General features: G+C 34.6%; 1 protein-coding gene across 1 annotated transcript in view; it reads right to left on the minus strand.

The window, feature by feature from the left end:
• The window catches only part of LOC134844184 (dynein beta chain, ciliary-like), a gene marked incomplete in the record, with an annotated part of 486,199 nt that overhangs the window by 434,959 nt on the left and 31,204 nt on the right, over positions 1–20,036 (minus strand). The window contains 2 exon segments of the mRNA XM_063860749.1: positions 3,331–3,494; positions 11,189–11,398. Coding sequence (XP_063716819.1) covers positions 3,331–3,494; positions 11,189–11,398 — 374 coding nt within the window.

Here is a 20,036-nt window from a genome sequence, read left to right on the forward strand (position 1 = left end):
TTATACTTCTTTGTTCCGACAATTGCGAGTGGTGAGGAGTTTTGCATTTGGGTAATCTCAAGTTTTTCTCAGTATTTGTTCCAAAGATTGAAAGTAGTAAGGATTTTAACATTTGGGTGTGTTTTACTTTATTCTTTATTTTGTTCTGACATTGAAGATTAGTTAAAAAATTACTGAGGACAACAATTGAAAGTAGTAAGAAACTTAACATTCGAGTTTTTGAGAAAATTTTTTTCTTTTTTTATTCCGACAATTGAGAGAAGCGAGGAAAATTGTATTCGGGTTACTTAAATTGTTTTTTTTTTGTTCGGACAATTGAGAGTTATAAGGAGCTTTGTATTCGTATAAGGTCAGAATTTTTATTTTTTTTGTTTCGACAATTGAGAGTAGCGAGGTAGTCTGTGTTCGGGTGTGTTTTATTTTTTTTTCTCATTTTTGCTCCGATAATTTCGAGTAGTGAGGAGCTTTGTATTTGGTAAGCTTAAGTTTTTTTTTCTTTTTTTGTTCCGACAATTGAAAGTAATAAGGAACTTACAATTCGGGTGTGTTAAGTTTTTTTTTCTTTTCACGTTTTTTTTCGACAATTAAAAGTAGGAGGAACTTAACATTTGGTTATATTTTAAGTTTTTTTTCTTTTTTTTTCTCGACAATTGAGAATAGTGGTAAATTTTGTAATTGGGTGTGTTTCAATTTGTTTTAGTATTTTTTTCCGACAATTTAGAAGCGTGAGGAACTTTGTCTTCACTCTTTTTTCTTTTTTTGTTCCGACAATTGCGAGTAGTGAGGAACTTTTTATTTGGGTAATCTCAAGTTTTTCTAAACATTTGTTCCAAAGATTGAAAGTAGTAAGGAACTTAACATTTGGCTGTGTTTGTTCTTTATTTTGTTCCGACATATAAGATTAGTAAAAAAAGTTTTGTATTTGGGTGTTTATTTTTCTTTTTTTGTGTGTTCCGACAATTGCAAGTAGTGAGGAAATTTGTAATTGGGCAATATTATGTTTTTTTTTCAATCTTTGTTCTGACAATTGAAAGTAGTAAGGAAGTTAGGTGTAACTTAGTTTTTTTCTTTTTACATTTTTGTTTCGACAATTGATAAATAATGAGAAATTTTATCTTTGGGTGTGTTTTAGTATTTTTTTTGTTCGGGCTATTGAGAAAAGTGAAGAACTTTGTATTTGGGTAATATAAGTTTTATTTTATTCCGATAATTGAAAGCAGTGAGGAACATTGTTTTCGGTTGTTTTTTAGTTTATTCCTCTTTTCTTTTTTGTTCCAACAGTTGCGAGTAGTGAGGAATTTTGAACTCGGGTAAGTTTAAAATTTTTCTTTTTCTTTGTTCCGAAAATTGAAATTACTGAAGAATTTTTTATTTGGGTGTGTTTTAGATGTTTTTATTCCTTTTTTTTTCGGGCAATTCAGAAGAGTAAGGAATTTTGTATTCGAATAAAATCAGGTTTTTTTTTGTTTCGACAATTGAGAGTAGCGAGGTTGTCTGTATTCGGGTGTGTTTTAGTTTTTTTTCTCATTTTTGCTCGATAAGAGCGAGTAGTGAGAAACTTTGTATTTGGTAAGCTTAATTTTTTTTACTTTTTTTGTTCCGACAATTGAAATTAGTGAGTACCTTAACATTCGGGTGTGTTTAAGTTTTTTTTTCTCTTCATTTTTTTTGTTTCGACAATTGAAAGTAGCAAGAAAGTTAATATTCGGATATGTTTTAGCTTTTTTTTCTGATTTTTCCCGACAATTGAGTTAGTGGTAAGTTTTGTATTCGGGTGTGATTCAGTTTTTTTATTATGTTTTTTGTCCGACAATTTAGAAGAGGGAGGAATTTTCTCTTTGGGTGAATTTTATATTTATACTCATTTTTTCTTTTTTTGTTCCGACTATTGAGAGTAGTGAGGGAATTTCTATTCGAATAGTTTTTGTTTTTTTTTCTTTTCATTTTTGTGATCTGAGAATGAAGAGCAGTGGAGTACTTTGTATTCGTGTATGCCTTACTTGTTTTGTTTTTCAATATTGTTCCGAAAATTGAGAGTAATAAGTAACTTCGTTATCGGGTGTGCATTGATTGTTTTTTTTTCTTTTTTGTTATTCCGACAGTTGATATGAATGAGGAATTTATTTTTCGGATGTAATTTTTTTATTGGTTCCGACAATTGAGAGTAGTGAAGAACTTTGTAATCGGGTGGGCTTTAGTTTTTTTTGTTTCTTTTTGTTCCGTAAGTTGAGAGTAGTGAGGAACTTTGTATTCTGATATGTTTTAGTTTTCCTTTCGTTTTTTCTGTTTTTGTGCCGACAGTTGAGAGTAGTGGTGAACTTTGTTTTCGGGTGTGTTTTTTTTGTTTTTTCTTTTTTTGTTCCGACAGAGAGTAGTGGTGATTTTTGTATTCGGGTGTGTTTTTTTTTAATTTTTTTCCGACTATTGAGAAGAGTGAGCAATTTTTATTCGGTTTTTTCAATTTTTTTTTCTTTTTTCAAGTTTGTGAGTAGCGAGGAACTTGATATTCGAGTGTTTTTTTGTTGTTATTTTTTCGTTTTAGTCAACCTTGATTACAAGGTCAAACTGTGAAGTGAAGGAGCGCACATTTTTAAGTCTCGATAATCCTGGATCCCAGATACAAGTCTTTGAACAGGTAGAATATCTTTCAGAACAACCAAACAAAATGAAAAAAAAAACAAAAACAAAGTAAGAACAAAGGACGAGTCCTTCTTGGGGAGTCCTCTTACGATTCGCAAAATACATAATTTAGGCTTGTAATGTTGTTTTGTTTTCGAGGAAAAATCTGGTACCACTAATAAAAATGGTAATGGGTCAAGTGATATGTCATATTAAAGATCTTCCAGTCGCGCTGGGATCGACTTACAAAAAGTAATGGCAGTATTGAGAAAAATATATTCAAAATTGTTTTTGGTTTTTAGTCTAAAATTGAGCAAATAATGCAAGCGAGCAGGCTTACAATTGCTCATTTTTGCTTAATATAGGCTGTGAAAACTTGTTTGGCTGTGGAAAAAAAAGCTTATTAACTGCAGGTGGGAATTGAAAACTTCACAATTTCAAAAAATTTAAACAAAAAATGAAATTATTTTTGTTATTTTGTTTGTTTTGGTTTTTTTCTTTAAAATTGTTGTCCATTTTGCGTATTTTACTAAAACAGTCAAATATGTTCAAGTTCCAGTTTTTCGTTCAGTTCCTTTCATCACACAACGCAAAAAAAAAACGGTCGGAACAGTCTGTGCTAGTTGCAAAGAAAACGGCTATCCTTGTTGATGTTTACCTTGCGGGGGAAAATTTTGTAATGCTATACAGCTGGCGGTATTTTCGACGTACCAGTGTCCGTAGTCAAGGTGCTGTCGAAGGAGGGTGTGGGGTTGTACAGTGAAGTACTTGTCCACTTCGGGCATGTTCATGTCGTCAATAAAGTAGACCAACCGTTTGTTCCCAGGGGGACCATAACTCTTGCCCGCCTTTTTCTCGAGGGGTTTCTCCAGAATCTAATTAAAACTCCGCGCTTGATTAATAGCTAAATAAGCTGTATTTCTGACAGTTTCATTTAAGTCAGAGCAATTAAAAAAAGATTAAGGTTTTTGCCATTGCAGATTAAGATTTTTGCTTCAATTTATTTGCCATAACAAAAAGAACATCAAATCGATAAGGAAAAACATCAGAGTTAATGAAAAAGGACAACTGATTTTTGATTTTGGTATTTTACAACAGATTGTAGTATTCAATGTCTACAAAGTGTTTCGCTATCAATGTGAATTGATATTATCCATCTTTCAATAAACCGGTGGACTTGTTTGACGAATGATTCCAGAACGCTGCAGTGGTTGAATGGTAGATTTGTTAATTGGCTGCGCCATAATGAAGAAATGATATGCTACAAGTAAATTATATTCTTAAAAATGTAAATTGAATTCAAGTTACTCTTTAGCTATGTTATAATTCTGGATTTAGTTGTAGTTTAGAGTTATAAGAAATATTTTTTTGCCTAACTAATTTCACTTGTAGCATATTAGTTCATGGCGCAGCCAAAATAAGGAAACTAATATTCAACCACTGCAGCGTCCTGGAATCACTCGTCAAAATAAAAGTCACCGGTTCATAAAAAGATGTAGACTGAACAGTTTCAAATCAGCTTGATAGCGAAACGCATTGTAGACATTGATCTCGGAAACTATCCTAAGGTATGGCTGAAAAAAAAATCCCCGCAAACGGTGGCTCCAGAAAACGAACTCTCCACGGCCAAATCTACCAGAGAAAAATTCCTTTCACTTTAAAACACCTGTAAAATAATGGAAAGAGAGAGAGAAAAAAACTTTGATGTCATTCAACAACAAGCAGAAGCCGACGATACCTGATGTCTGTTGATTAATTACCCAACCATGACAAACCTGCACCGACAGATCTTTTGCAAACTATTTTGATTTCAAGCTTTTCCGTTCAAATTGCATAAGAAATCACTCGTTTTGCGTAGAGCATTATAGTTATATTATTTGACTTTTTCGCACTTTTAATATTTGTTCAAAAACTCTGAAATTAATTTACATAATTTTGCAGGTACAGTTTGTCTCTTCATTTACCTTATCTGCTCTAGAAGTTCCATGAGTTTTCTACCATAGTAATATCAAATACAACAGGTATTAGAAGCAAGTAGCAGTACATGAACTTCAAATACTTTTACTGTAATTCCGCGACTCCAATTCCGCTGTCGAATGTAATTTTTGCGACTGTAATTCCGCAGTCGAGAAGCAATTTTAATTCGGGCACAATGTCAAATAATAACCGATTTTGGTCGAGAGAGTCGAAACATAAGTCGAGCACAGTTGAAACATACCCAATTTTGGTCGAAAAGGTCGAACCACAGGTTGAGCAGTCGAAAAATTTTAAATTTTTGTCGAGAAAGTCAAAACATAGGCCGATCTCAGTTAAAACATAGGTCGAGTACAACCCATTTTTTGCATAATTTTTTTTTGAAGATTTAAGTTAATTTTACATAGGAAACTGAGCAGAAAAAAAAACTTCTTCGAAAAAACAGCCGTCAGAAAGTTGCAATCAGCAACAATCTATTGTATTGCCGATCTAAAGAGTCCCCCCTTTTAGCTATTTTGTGATATCCATTTTTGGTGACAGACTTAAAAATTTTCTAAAGGCGCCAATATGCACTAATTTTGAGGGGGGAGCGCGCGAAAAAAAATGCTTTTTTTGGTCAAAATTTTCCCAAAAAAAGCCCTAAAATGCCATTTTGGCCCCTGTTTTTTCAAACTCTTGCCTGCGGACCAAAACAATTTGGCGGAAAAAGAATCTTTTTAGTGCTTTGGGAGATCTCGGAAAAACAATATGGTCGATCTAAAAAAAAGGTCGACAAAAAATTAAAATTTTCGAATACTTTTTGAAAATCGGCCCCCCTCGAGAAAATCCTAGATCTGCCCCTGGTTAAGATATTCAATCAAATTATCTCAAAAATTATTGAACTTGACCTAAATTTTGCTGATAAAATTACGTCCACGCGTATTTCACTTGCCGAATTACCTGCTTTTTTCCTGTAAAATCAACTGATATTTTACCGGTTAAGAACGTAGCAATCCATACTTTCCCAATAAAATTTAAATTCTTGCAGTATATTTTACTTTATTTGAGTTAATGGCTCCTAGAAAAAAATACTTGAGCAAGTGATGTGTATAAAAAAAATTTAAAAACTTTTTAGTAATTAAGCACAGTTTTTTACAAGTTACCAACCCAAGAAGCAGTGAGAAGTGACAGACCTCCCTTTCTGATCCTAATCAAATCTGACATTGGGGTGGACAGATTTGGTTCTGGCAAGCATGTCATAGACTCTAACTCAGTAAAATATCAAAATAAACTAAACTGAAAATTAAAAAAAACTTACCCATTTGAAATACTCGTGAATACTTAGGTACCTTTGCTCGCAAAAAAAAACAATAGAAAAAAAGACAAGATGTAAAAGATTACAGTTTTTTTACTCCAGGACTAGTTTCTTTTGGTCTGAGCGATAGTCTGTCAATAGTTCATTCGCCAAGCTAAGCTGAACCCAATGATTGCCAAGTTCTCTTCAATTAACTCACTTCTTCAATAATGAAAATTAGAATCCTTTTCAATCCAACTTCAATGATACAATCCTTTTCAGCTTCTGATTCAGTTCCCAAAAGATGAGTTCCCTCCTAATTAAAATTCAGATGACCGATTTCCATTTCCAAGGGATGAGGCCGGGAAATGCGTCGCTTTTCGGTGTTAATCACAAAGATTTTTAAGCAATTTTCTTTTTAAACGCCCTATCCTCTTCTAAAGCTCACCCCGGCGTCCCCCAGGGTCAAATTTCCTTCATCGGGTTCAAAAACCCCTGAGGTTTCAACCTCCTAAGTTTCAACAACATCCCACTCATATTTCCCAAGTTATCTCAAGAAGGAGTCAACGGAGGGGATTTAGTCAGTGGTAGACTCTTTTCGGGGTTGGTGTCTGGGGACTTTTGCCGTTATAATATCAATATGCCCTTGCATATTGTTTTGCGTAGATTTTTCGTTTCTGGGTGAAAGATTATTTAAACTCCAGTGCAACCATGGGATTTGGCTCAAACGATAATTGATGTTCATTGGGGACCGAAAAACGTCCTCCGGAAATTAGGTTGGGGCCTATTTGCTTGAAGCAAAACACCGGAAGGAAACCATGGGGTCTGGGGTATGAAACTAAAGTCAAAACATAGGCCGATCTCAGTTAAAACATAGGTCGAGTACAACCCAAATTTTGCATAATTTTTTTTTGAAGATTTAAGTTAACTTTACATAGGAAACTGAGCAGAAAAAAAAACTTCTTCGAAAAAACAGCCGTCAAAAAGTTGCAATCAGCAACAATCATTTGTACTGCCGATCTAAAGAGTCCCCCCTTTTAGCTATTTTGTGATATCCATTTTTGGTGACAGACTTAAAAATTTTCTAAAGGCGCCAATAAGCACTAATTTTGAGGGGGGGAGCGCGCGAAAAAAAAATGCTTTTTTGGTCAAAACTTTCCCAAAAAAAGCACTAAAATGCCATTTTGGCCCCTGTTTTTTCAAACTCTTGCATGCGTACCGAAACAATTTGGCGGAAAAAAAATTATTTTTAGTGCTTTGGGAGATCTCGGAAAAACAATATGGTCGATCTAAAAAAAAGGTCGACAAAATTTTAAAATTTTCGAATACTTTTTGAAAATCGGCCCCCTCGAGAAAATCCTAGATCTGCCCCTGGTTAAGATATTCAATCAAATTATCTCAAAAATTATTCAACTTGACCTAAATTTTGCTGATAAAATTACGTCCACGCGTATTTCACTTGCCGAATTACCTGCTTTTTTCCTGTAAAATCAACTGATATTTTACCGGTGAAGAACGTAGCAATCCATACTTTCCCAATAAAATTTAAATTCTTAAAGTATATTTTACTTTATTTGAGTTAATGGCTCCTAGAAAAAATACTTGAGCAAGTGATGTGTATAAAAAAATTTAAAAACTTTTTAGTAATTAAGCACAGTTTTTTACAAGTTACCAACCCAAGAAGCAGTGAGAAGTGACAGACCTCCCGTTCTGATCCTAATCAAATCTGACATTGGGGTGGACAGCTTTGGTTCTGGCAAGCATGTCATAGACTCTAACTCAGTAAAATATCAAAATAAATTAAACTGAAAATTAAAAAAAACTTACCCATTTGAAATACTCGTGAATACTTAGGTACCTTTGCTCGCAAAAAAAAAACAATAGAAAAAAAGACAAGATGTAAAAGATTACAGTTTTTTTACTCCAGGACTAGTTTCTTTTGGTCTGAGCGATAGTCTGTCAATAGTTCATTCGCCAAGCTAAGCTGAACCCAATGATTGCCAAGTTCTCTTCAATTAACTCACTACTTCAATAATGAAAATTAGAATCCTTTTCAATCCAACTTCAATGATACAATCCTTTTCAGCTTCTGATTTAGTTCCCAAAAGATGAGTTCCCTCCTAATTAAAATTCAGATGACCGATTTCCATTTCCAAGGGATGAGGCCGGGAAATGCGTCGCTTTTCGGTGTTAATCACAAAGATTTTTAAGCAATTTTCTTTTTAAACGCCCTATCTTCTTCTAAAGCTAACCCCGGAGTCACCCAGGGTCAAATTTTTCTCTTCGGGTTCAAAAACCCCTGAGGTTTCAACCTACTAAGTTTCAACAACATCCCACTCATATTTCCCAAGTTATCTCAAGAAGGAGTCGCCGGAGGGGATAAAGTCAGTGGGAGACTCTCTTCGGGGTTGGTGTCTGGGGACTTTTGCCGTTATAATATCAATATGCTCTTGCATATTGTTTTGCGTAGATTTTTCGTTTCTGGGTGAAAGATTATTTAAACTTCCAGTGCAACCATGGGATTTGGCTCAAACGATAATTGATGTTCATTGGGGACCGAAAAACGTATTCCGGAAAATAGTTTGGGGTCTATTTGCTTGAAGCATAACACCGGAAGGAAACCATGGGGTCTGGGGTTCCAAACTTAAGCTTCCCTCAACATGGTTTATAACCTACTAAGTTTTGGTCTCATTCTAACCCCTAGATACTGAGTTCGGGTAGGGCCATTCGCACTTCCGGGAAAAGCTACCACTTGGGGCAGGGGTCATAAGGTCCGGATTTTTAGACGGCGGGGTCAAATCATCTCTAGAGTTTGTAGTACCGTCCTAAAACTTTCACCAGAGGTTGGAGCAATTCTTTCAAAATTCGAATTATTTCGAGATTGGTCATGGGTTTGCTTTTCTACTTATCGTACTTTTTAGTTAATACCAACTTACAAATTACTCATAAGAATTCACTTTACTGCATGGATTTCTCAAGGAAAAAATTTCAATCGAATTCTGAGTTGGTGAAAAAGTTTTAGGATCACCGATCCTACAGTTTCGACCATAGTTATCAGAAAAATCTTTGAAAATCTCAAAAAAGCTTTTGCGTGTGGTGTGATGAAAAATCAACTCAAACGCATTTACCGCTACTAAACTAGGCGTAGTTGTCAACATTTGTCTTCAAAAAAACGACTAAAAATCAAATTGAAAAAAAAAATCGAAAAATTTTTCAAATGAAGCTATCAGAAGCTTTCATTGAGTTGCCAATGAAGCTATCAAGACTAGTTTTTCTGCAGCAACATTAACTACCTAACAAAAAAAATTCACGCTTAGGACCTGCTCATTTTTGTAAGTAGTTCATTTTTTTCTCGACACTTAGCACATTTGTTTTTTTTCTCCTAATAATCCTTTTTGTCTTGATTCTGTTAGGAATGATTACTGAGCCAGATTAATTTGCTGCGTTTGCCGAGCTCTGATGGTACCTATGTATTTGGGTAATTTCCAATTATCCAATGCTCTTTGTTACCATATACAAGCTGCTGGATTGCGGGTTGGAAAATTTCTTGTCCTACAATGTCATACAGGTTCAAAATTTGTATGAAACTTCTCTCATTAGCCTTTTTTGCACAAAAAAATTGTGTGATATGCAGTTTTTCACAGATGAAGTTTGAATGGCTATCTTTTTTCCATAAACTGAAAAGCAAAAAAAATGAGTTCCACTTTCAAATTTTGTGTTCATTCCGAAAATCAAATAATCAAGGATTTTCTCATTCAAGAAATCCCAGAAGTCAAATGTCGACAATTACTCAGATAAGCCTTTCCATGTTAATTGAGGTTACAGATACTCAGTTGATTACAAAAAAAACGTCTAGTTTTTTAAGGCTAAAAAGTTATACCCTCAACAAATCAACGGTTGAAAAAAGTAGACTGCTTTTATAACAGATTAAGGTTTCTTAAAAAACTGCAATATCGGCTACAAAATTTTTTAACTTGATTTTCGTATAACTTGTGTGAAAGTTTTAACCTGGATTACGTTGTAACAAATTGCAAAAAGATCCAGAAATTTTCTTTTGATCACAGAAGGGAGATTGCGTTCAAAAACAAAAGATATGGAAAATTTTTCTGTGAAAAATAAATCATCATAAAATTTCTGAACGTGAAATATATATGTTCAGCATCTTTCTTCCAAAAAACCAGAGTGCCAACTTTTTATCAGTTCAAATTTTCAAACCGTCAAATAAACAAAAAATTTTATAAAACAAGTTTTAAAACGTGCATGAAAATTGATTAACAATCTTCTTTTCGAATGAGCTCTAATTATGAAACTGCAGGATTAGCAGCTTTTTAAGGAGAGGTCAACTCGAGTGATTTGCTTAACAAATTTTCTCGATTATATCGGTTCCTTCGTAGTAAATTGTCTTGTCTATTGGAAATTTATGAGTTTATACTTCTTTTCAAGCTCTTCGCCAGACCGAGCAAAAACATCGTATCAGAGTGAAGATCCTTACAGTTTTTACTGCCTCTGTATGCGTTCAAACTGATTTTGTGGTCAAAAAACTGTTATAATACTTTTAAATAATGGGGAAAATGAAATCCTCTACAAAACCAGCAAACACTTGAAAAGCCCTATATACAATGGTGCATTTTGTACCTAGTTACTCTTTGTTTCAACCTCTACTAGCTTGTATCATCTCAATTAGGAAATCAATTTTTGGTTGGATTTTCCCGCTACGCGTTAAAAGAGAAATAAAAAGAGCCTCACACGATTCCAATTGCTATGAAATGCCAGTATTTTGCACATCAAAAACAAACTGCCTGTTCAAAGTGTGTTTTTTTGTAACTCAAAACACCTGGAAAAACATGTAAATCTAAGTCCTGGAAAGTGAGTGCAAAAACAAACCACATGCTGAGTAATACAACCCTACTTATGTACATAACTTTTTCCTGTTAAAGGTGATCATTTTGTCAATTTATGACACGCAAGCCTGTAAAACGGCTGCTTTTGGCCAAAAAATTGAGCCTTCTGCGTTAATATGGTGCAATTAGCTTGACCCGCAAAAATTGCCGGACGTATACAGGAGTACAGGACTGCCTCGAGAAAACAGTCCCAGGAAGAGTCAGTTATTGGAGAATGGTTGACGTAACGGTTAAAACCGCTGCCAAAATGCCCATCTTTAGATAAAACATAATATATCATTTAATTTAACAATAAGTGGTATTTTTTATTGAATCAATTTGCCCAAAAAGCGCCCTATTTTTCGGGCGTCAAATTATTTAGCTGGGCAGTTTTTTGTTTTCCCACGAAATAATTGATCTCTCGCGATAGCAATCTATTTACCGTCTGAAGCATCTCAGAGGTAGTGTAGAAGTTGAATGGGACATTAGCAATAACATAGTCATCAGAGTTCAGACTCTCCAGTTTGTTGTTCATCATCACTGTCTTTCCACAGCCAGAGGTTCCCACCAACATCACTGGTCGAGCATTACTCATCAACATGTCCATGAAGTAACGCACCCGCACTGTCTCTGCCGTGTTCACCAGCACAGCCTAAAGCAGATCAAGTTTACTGGAAGACAGCTACGTTACAAACTCAAGAAATACAGCTTTTACAAATAAAAGCGTGTTTTTATATAAACTTTTTCGGCAACTTGGTGTCAAGAGGGCAGCCCTTTAGGTTCTGTTCAGTTTTCAGCATTTCAATCGTCAACGTTTACATCAGAAGATCCTTTTCTTCATTGAATTTTCTTCTTATTATTATATCGCAAATATCCTAAATTTAAAGAAAGAGCGCATAAAAAATAAGCAAACCAAATAAAAGTAAATAAAACAAGGATAGCCGGTTGTTGTACAAATAGCAAAGAATGTTCAGATCACCGTTTCAGAAACCCCTTTTTCCCCTCAATTTAGTGTCTTTATTGTACGTGGCGTGATGATAAAACTATACGAATGCGTATAGGTTTAGCGAATTAGGCATACACGAATCCAATGGTCTTCAAAAAATAAATAAGTAGAGAAAAAAAAACATAGAAAAAAGTTCGAAACAAAAACTAAATTTCTTGAAACTTTTTTTTGCGGCGAAGAATTTCTTTTTGCCAAAGAAGAGCTAAATGAAGCTTCGAAACCTTCGTTTAGCTCTTTTCCTATTAGGAAAATAAACAAATTTCGACTTAATTTTTAAATTTTATGCATAACAAACGTTACTCGATCGCTTTATTAGCTCGAAAATAGCCGAAAAATAAATAGTTTCAAGTCGGTTTTTCTCGACACCAAAAGTTGGTTTTTCAAATAGATTCGGGAGAAATCCCTTGAGAAAAAGGCTAGCAAGAGTATGGTACCCCTCGAAACCAACGGTTGGTTTATTTCATGACAAGAACATGCCCGAAGAGGTCAGGTACTTCACTGTGCAACCCCACACCCTCCTTCGATTGCACCTCGACTACAGACATTGGTACGTCGAAACTACTCCCATTTGCTTAGAATTGCAAATTTTATCCCTGAGATGCAAAAATAAACAAGGATAGCCGGTTTCTGTGCAACTAGCACAGACCATTCCGACCCTAGTTTGAAAATACAAAAAAGTCTGAATGGTGTCATTTTTGCGTGGTGTGACAAAAGGATCTGAACCAAAAGCTGGAACTTAAACATGTTTGACATTCTTAGTGAGGTAGGCATATTAAACAAAATTTTTAAGGAAAAATGACTAAGAAAGAAAACAAACGAAACGTCGAAAATAAATTCAAATATTGCTGAAATTGTTTGAAATTTTTTTGCTGAATTTTTTTGAAATTTTTGAAGCTCCTAATTCCCAAATGGCGCTAAAACAACTCCTAAGAAACTTTTGTTCAGTAAGATTAAGGTTTTTTAGTCAACCATAGGTAAAAATAGTTTACTTTAAGCCTTCTCGCTGGAATTATTTGCTCCAACTTAGACCAAAAATCAAAATTTTAAAAACTATTTTCTTGATACTTGTACAACCTTTTAGAAATTGTTCGAAGTTTTGTTCGAAAAACTACTAAAAAAGTTTTCTTATAACTAATCACTCGAACTATTATCATTATTACTTGATTTACATGTATTTGGTAAACAAAAAGAAAATGTATCAAGGATAGCCGTTATCTGTGCAAGTAGCTCAGAATGTTCCGACCACATTTTCAGCACGATTTTTAAAAAAAATTTTTGAGACAAATCTAAATTATGTGTAGTTTTTTGTCCAGCCATGATGACTTATTCGTAAAAGAATTATACTAAAACTAATCTCTTCTGGTATCACCTATTTACCGCGTTAAATACCCTGTTAGATTCTCTGTTGCCTGCGACGGCGGATGGGTGCTATCTTTCTCGGAAAGGTTTTTTTGGTTGGAACGGGCAGTTTTTCATTGTTTATTCGCAAACAAGGAAAAACTTGTTAAAAGATTTTGATTTATTTTTTCATTTTACTAACTTATGCATCGCTTAAAACTTTCAAACACTTTTTCATTCGTTAAAACCATTTACCACTTTTACTGCCAAGCTCGACCAAGCTGTTTTCAACTGCATTAAAAGTAATAGAGCGTGTTTTTCAGAAATGAATGGCATATGGGAGCTTTTGAAACCAAATAAATTGCTAGAATCCGGAAATTTATAACAAACTTTTAAAAATTATTTTGTAAAATTCATATTTAAAAATTTTATAATTTCCCTCATGTTGAAAAGTGATATTCTCATTTAAAAAAAATTACTTGGTTGGAAAGTTAATCATTAAATTATTTTAATGACGGATTATTTTCTTTCTGATTTCAGATTGCATAATCAAAGTCTGAGAATTTCTTTGTGTCGTTTATGCCTACCAAATGTGGGTAGCAAAACAACATACAGTGTATCCCAAACAATCTCAACCAAGTGTATCCCAAACAATCTCTTTGGTAATTAAAGCGGAATTCCGCTTTAATTACCAAATCATTTCACATGAAATTTGAGTCACGTTTTTAGCAGCTTAAGACTCAATTTTCTTAAAAATGATACCACTGAAAAATGAGTGAACAAAAAGTTCACTCAATATTTCACTCCGCAAAGTAGCAAACTGCATTGAGTTGTTGGTTCTCACTTTTAGAACTGATGCTGTTTACAATCGAGCAGCGAATCTTTTTTGATTTAAAAAATGCCAGTACAAAACGAACAGATGAGACAATTGGTCAATTCGCTTTTATATTTTCAAATCAATCCCCCGCAAACAGATCTCGAGTGGGTAAGAATTACAAAAAGCACCAAGAAAAAGTCACCAGTCAAAATCTGAATAAGATAACTCCGGGAGACCAAAATTGAGCACAAAATATGCAAAGGTTCTTGCTATACGACAAGCTGCTGTTGCTAACCCAGAAAATCGAAAACATCTACAAGTTGATACGTTTTATTTTGTCTGGTTTCCAAGCTTTCTCTGAATAAATTGTTAAAATAATTTCTTCGGAAAATCTTTTTGGGAGAGTCAAAAAACGGCGGTAGTCTTTTTTCCACTTTGAACAAAAACAATTATCAGCCACTACTACACAACGTGTGTCTTGGGCTGCTAGGTATGTGTGCAAATTTTCAACAAAATATTCCAGTTGGGATTCTTTTTTTGGGACACCCTGTGTTGTGTACCTTTGAAGTGAGAGGTAAGACAACCCAACCATTTAAGGTGGAAGATAAGATAGCCTAACAGTTTAATGTGTGGGTTAAGACAACCATGTGAGGACAGACCCAACGTTTTTTCATCATTTTAAAGAAATTTCACTCGAGTGGACCAACATTACGAAGCCAAACTGTGAGCTGGATAGGCGCACAATTTTTTGTCTGAATTCAAGAGAAATAATTTTGTCGGAACGATCAAATTAAAAACAAAAGAACAAAAGAAGTAACAAAGAGAGCGTCCTTGCTGCGGAATCTGCTTAAAAATCACAAAATTCACAGTTTGGGCTCGTAATGTATCTTGCGTCAAAAAAATGTTAAAGATTAGTTTATTGGAACAGTTGCATTATCGCAAAATAAATCAACGTACACCAACTTTTTTCTCGATTGAAGGGCAAGAAGTGATATTACTAAATAATTCAGTTCAGTTCATCGAAATATTTAGTGTGGGGTTTACTTTGGTTACCACTAACTTCCATTACGAGTGCTAACTGTGCCCTGGATAGTTTGCATGTTTGGATGGTGATACCAGAAGAGATTTGTTATTAAAAGCGGAAGAGAGTTCCATCAATAGAAGTTGATTAAGTTTGGAATTTTAGATTCGAATCTTTAAAGTGAAAATTAATCGATCATTTTTAATTGAAACTGGATTAATTAGCTGTTTTTTAATAAAGCAATAATAACCCTTGCATATAATGTGAAATCGATTGTTTTTCGCTTTTATAGACAAAGAAGATGAAGTTTTATTACCAAAGATTTTTTCTTACTTAGTTTAGATCAACGCGAAAATCAACGCACACGAAAGTGTTTGAACGTTTCAAACTCGATTTGGTTACTTATTTTTCCATTTTGTTGCTATCAAATTTTTTATGGATTATTTAAATATTTAAGAGGCGTGAGGGGTTCAAAATGCTAGGTGGAAAAATTTTGTTTATATCTAGGTATGTATATAAGTATGTATATACTAATTTTGAGAGGGATCGCGCGCTGAAAAAGTGCTTAAAAAAGGCTTTTTTTGTGGGAGAGTTGGGTTTAAGGTACAAGTGGACCAAAAAACGGAGGGGTGGGGGTAAGGGACAAGGGGGTAAACGTTGGGGGATGAAGGGTAAGAAGACACACAAATGGAACGTGGGTTAAAGGGGCAAAATTTGGGGGAGGTAGAGGGGGTAAACGTTGGTGAGGGGACGAAAAAGGTTTTATGAGTTTAGAAATCATATCAGCTGTACATAATTTTTTTGCAAAGTTTCTTTATCACATTTGTCATCAAGGCAGATCTAATTAAGTGGAAAAAATTATATTTATCTGATTTTAAATGAATTAAATTGGATTATAAACAATGGATTATAATCGATTTTTTATTACTTTTCGTTGTTGAAAGCAATTGTATTGTACTTTTTGTATTTTTGCTGAAGGCAACATGAGATTTAAATTTTCAAAAACTTTAAGGCATCAAGAAAACCAATTCTTATTGATTTTTTCATTTTCCTTAGACGCGGGTATGAATGGATGGATATGTTTCTGGATGTATGGAGATGTGTATGTATGCGTGTATGTCTGTAAGTATGTATGGTTGGATGGGTGTTTAAGTTTTATGTTTGGTTTATTGTGTGTAAACGTGCATGATTAGATGAGTGTTCCTATATATTTATGGTTGACTGTGTGTTATTATGTAAGTTGTAAGGTTGGATTTGTGTATGTATGTATCTGAATGCGTATTTATGAATGACTCGATGTGCGATTGTGTACAGTTGGTTGTGTGTTTGCTTATGTATCATTAGATGTGTCTATGTAGGGTTGGATGTGATTATCTATGTATGTATGTATGGTTCGATGTGAGTATATATGTACCTGATTGCTCATGTATGAATGGCTCGATGTGCAATTGTGAAAAGTTGGTTGTGTGTTTTTTATGTTTGGTTATATGTGTATATGTATGGTTGAATATATGTTAAAAAAAATGTATGTTATGTATATATGTTTGGGTATGTGTACATATGAAAGGTTGAATATGTGCATGTATGTATGTGGATGCGTATTTAGAAATGCATGCATGTATGGTTGGATGTGTTTTTATATTTGCACGGTTGTTCGAATGTGTGTTTCTTTGTTTTGTATTTATGGTTCGATGTGTGTATGTACATATGTGTAGTTGGATGTGTGTGTTAGGTGTTTGTATGTTTTCGATGTGTGTGTTTGTTAACAAAGTTGGATGAGTATGTATGAATGAATATGTGTGTTTGCATGGAGATAAGTGTATGTATGAATGGTTGGATGTGTGGGTGTATCTACGGTTGGATGTGTGTATGTATGATTTACACAGAGGCTAAGTTGCGCTTCGCATACACAGGCAAAAACATTACAGATAACGCTACTGGGAAAAACTGAATGAACAAATCTTTGTGTCTACAAAAATCCTAAAGTGAGGCACGACAATTATGATTCTACATAATTGCTAAGTGACGCAGGCCAATTATTGCCCATTAGCATTACCAGTCAATTTGAAGAAAAAAAATTACCAGGTAACATGCCTCAATTTATAGAGCGGACGCATTTTTGGTAGGATACTAAAAAGTTCATTAAAAACATCCGACCCTGCCCAGGTTCGGATGTTTTTATTTTGTTGCGTGTCTCCTTCCCTACCTCTACGCTGCAGAACCATGATACCTTGAAGCTAAAGTGCTATTTGAAGAAAAATAGTATGAGTTAGTATCATTAGTGTTGGCTGTTCTTAATAGCTGTTCATTGATCAAAATGAACACTTTCAAAATGAACACATTTGTCGCAACAATCTTTGCGTCGCAACAGTGTTTGCGACTTAGGTTGGAGAAAAGAGAATTCGTACAATAACACAACTTTTGCTTCTGTAATTATGTGTGAGTATGTATGTATGGCTAGATGTGTGTATGTATGTATGTGGATGCATTTGTTTGCAGTAAGGTTTCGATGTGTGTCTGTATGTGTGCATAGTTGGATGTGTGTATCTATGGATGTTTGTGAATATATATGATTGGATATGTGTGTATGGATAGATTTTTGTATGTAATCATGATGGGATGCATGTCTGTTTTTATGTAGGATTGAATAATTGGTTGCATTACGCATGTTTGCGTGGTTGGATGCGCGTGTTTTTGAGCATGGTTGGATGTATGTTTGCTACAACGGTTAGATGTGTGAATCTATTTGTGGTTGGATGCCTGAATGTACTTATGTAGGGTTGTATGGTTGGTTGTTTGTATGCAAGTATGGTTGGTTGTTAGTATTTGTGGCATAGAAAAAAATGTGTGCAGTATGTGAGGCTGAGTGTGTGCATGTATGTCCTCGGCTGTTTATCTTACACACTACCCGAAGTGGACTACATGCTAGAATATTTATGCGTGTATGTATGTAAATGTCTAGGTGTATGCATGTATGTATAGTTCGGCTTACGCATAGAATAATATACACAAATAAAGCACTTTTCTGGCAAAAAAAATCGAAAAGAAATTCGTCCACAAAAAATTGAAAAAAAAGTGAAAGATTGTTCGAAAAAAATGTTTTCACCTTTTTTCTTTATTTTTGGTGATAACTTTCATCATTAATGCCTAATTCACTAAATTTCTACACGTTTCTATAGCTCTACCATCACACGACATGCAAGAAACGACACTAATTTGAAGAAAAAAAAATCTGAGTAGGTAGTCGATACACTCTGTGCTACATGAACAGCAACCGGTTATCCTTGTTGCTTTTTATGTTTTTTCAATAAGGTATGGTTTGTAAGTTTGGCTGGTTATTTGTATTTATGTATGGCTGGTAGTATCTCTGAATGTATGGCTTGATATATGTCTGTATGTGAGGCTGAGTGTAGTGGACGACATGCTAGAACAACGGCTGCGAGTATCTGAAAAATACACATAAGAATTACAACAAAGCAGGCAAATTGAAGAATGATGAATGTTAAATTTGATTAAAATTATGACTCATTTTTCATGTTAGAGATTATTTACTTTTTTAATTGTACATCTTTTTGAAAGCTGAGTTTTTGAGTAGTTGATGCCAAACCCTAAGCCAACAATTGGTTTTTCAAAGGTTTTTTTGATATATATGGATTATGACCGATCTTGTAAACTAAAATGGATTATAACCGATTATAATGGATTATGGTGAGTTTAAATATTTGAAAAATTAATTGGTAAAAAAGAATTAAAAATCTATTACCTTGTCGTACTTTGCCATGATAATCGATTATGTAGACACTACTTTAACCAACAAAAACTCAATAAAGTCGATTTTACCCATAGATTTTATTAGAATAAAATGGATTAATAACAATCTTTTTGTAATCCATTACAGATGAAAAACTCAGACCACAAAAACAATTATATAGCCATTATGATCGATTCTTTTTGAAACAAAATGATCCATTATAACCGATTGTAATCCACAACTATCCATTTTTTGACAAAATCAAGACAATCCTGTCAAGATAATCTATTGTAATTGTTTAATAATTAAACAAAATTCAATTATAACTCATTTTTTTAGAGCTGAACTCAATTGTTTTGCAGAACTTTTTGCAAATTTTACAAAAAATAATGTGTCATGTCTTTTACAGTTAACAAGTCAAAAAAACTAAAAACGCAAAAACGTCCAACATCATTATGTATGCTCACAATCCCCCTCCCGCAATTTTGATGAGATCAGACCATCTCAAGGTCAGACAGATTAATTGAAGCGATTCAGTTTCAAGGTAAAAAACTGATTAAAATAGTCAAAATTGATTAAACTCAGACAAGGTCAACTAGTGATTACAAACTAATTAATTAGTCAGTAATCAATTAACTGGTACTTTTGTGATGCTTAGTTTGTCATGCCAATTATGTTCACTTTCTCAAGTCATTCTTCAACAACCACTGCCACTTCTCAACCCTCACTTCAGACATCAGATTCTATCTCAGTCTCTAACTCCAGCTCTTATTCCTTGTTGCTCTAACTGTGAATCTTAAGAAGTTATGGGCCCTGATTTCTATTCTTTTCATTTTTGTATTACGTCAGGTTTAGCTTTTAGCTAGCAGCCTCAAGCAAGGATGGACTTAAAACTGGCGGCATTTACTGGAAAGCTTGAAAATTTTTCTGCTTGGTTGACGAAGTTTGTGGCGCTGATGGGAACCACGGGCCTGTTCAGTACAGTGATGGGCAAGGATGATCAGCCAGAGGCTCAGCCTACTCTCCCCGAGAGTCTCTCCCCGACCAAGCCTACGATACCAAGATACAGGAGCAAGCAGTGTTGATCCAGCAGAGGAAAAGCAACCGAAGCACTGCGTGGTCCCACCTGGCTCTGGTGCTCAACAACACCACTTTGATGTACATAACGAGCGACTGCGTGGGAACAGATGGGTATGGAGATAGGACAAAGGCCTGGAAGCTTCTTCAAGAGAATTTTTGCAGTATAGAGAGGCCGGCGTTGGTCAGTCTAGTAGGCCAACTTGCGAAGCTGCGCCTGGGATCAGAGAGGGGTCTCAACGACTACTTCGTTCGCCTTCAAGAGCTGATGACGCTGTTG

The sequence above is a fragment of the Symsagittifera roscoffensis genome, chromosome 4, assembly GCF_963678635.1.
Source record: "Symsagittifera roscoffensis chromosome 4, txSymRosc1.1, whole genome shotgun sequence".
Classification (NCBI taxonomy): Eukaryota; Metazoa; Xenacoelomorpha; order Acoela; family Convolutidae; genus Symsagittifera; species Symsagittifera roscoffensis.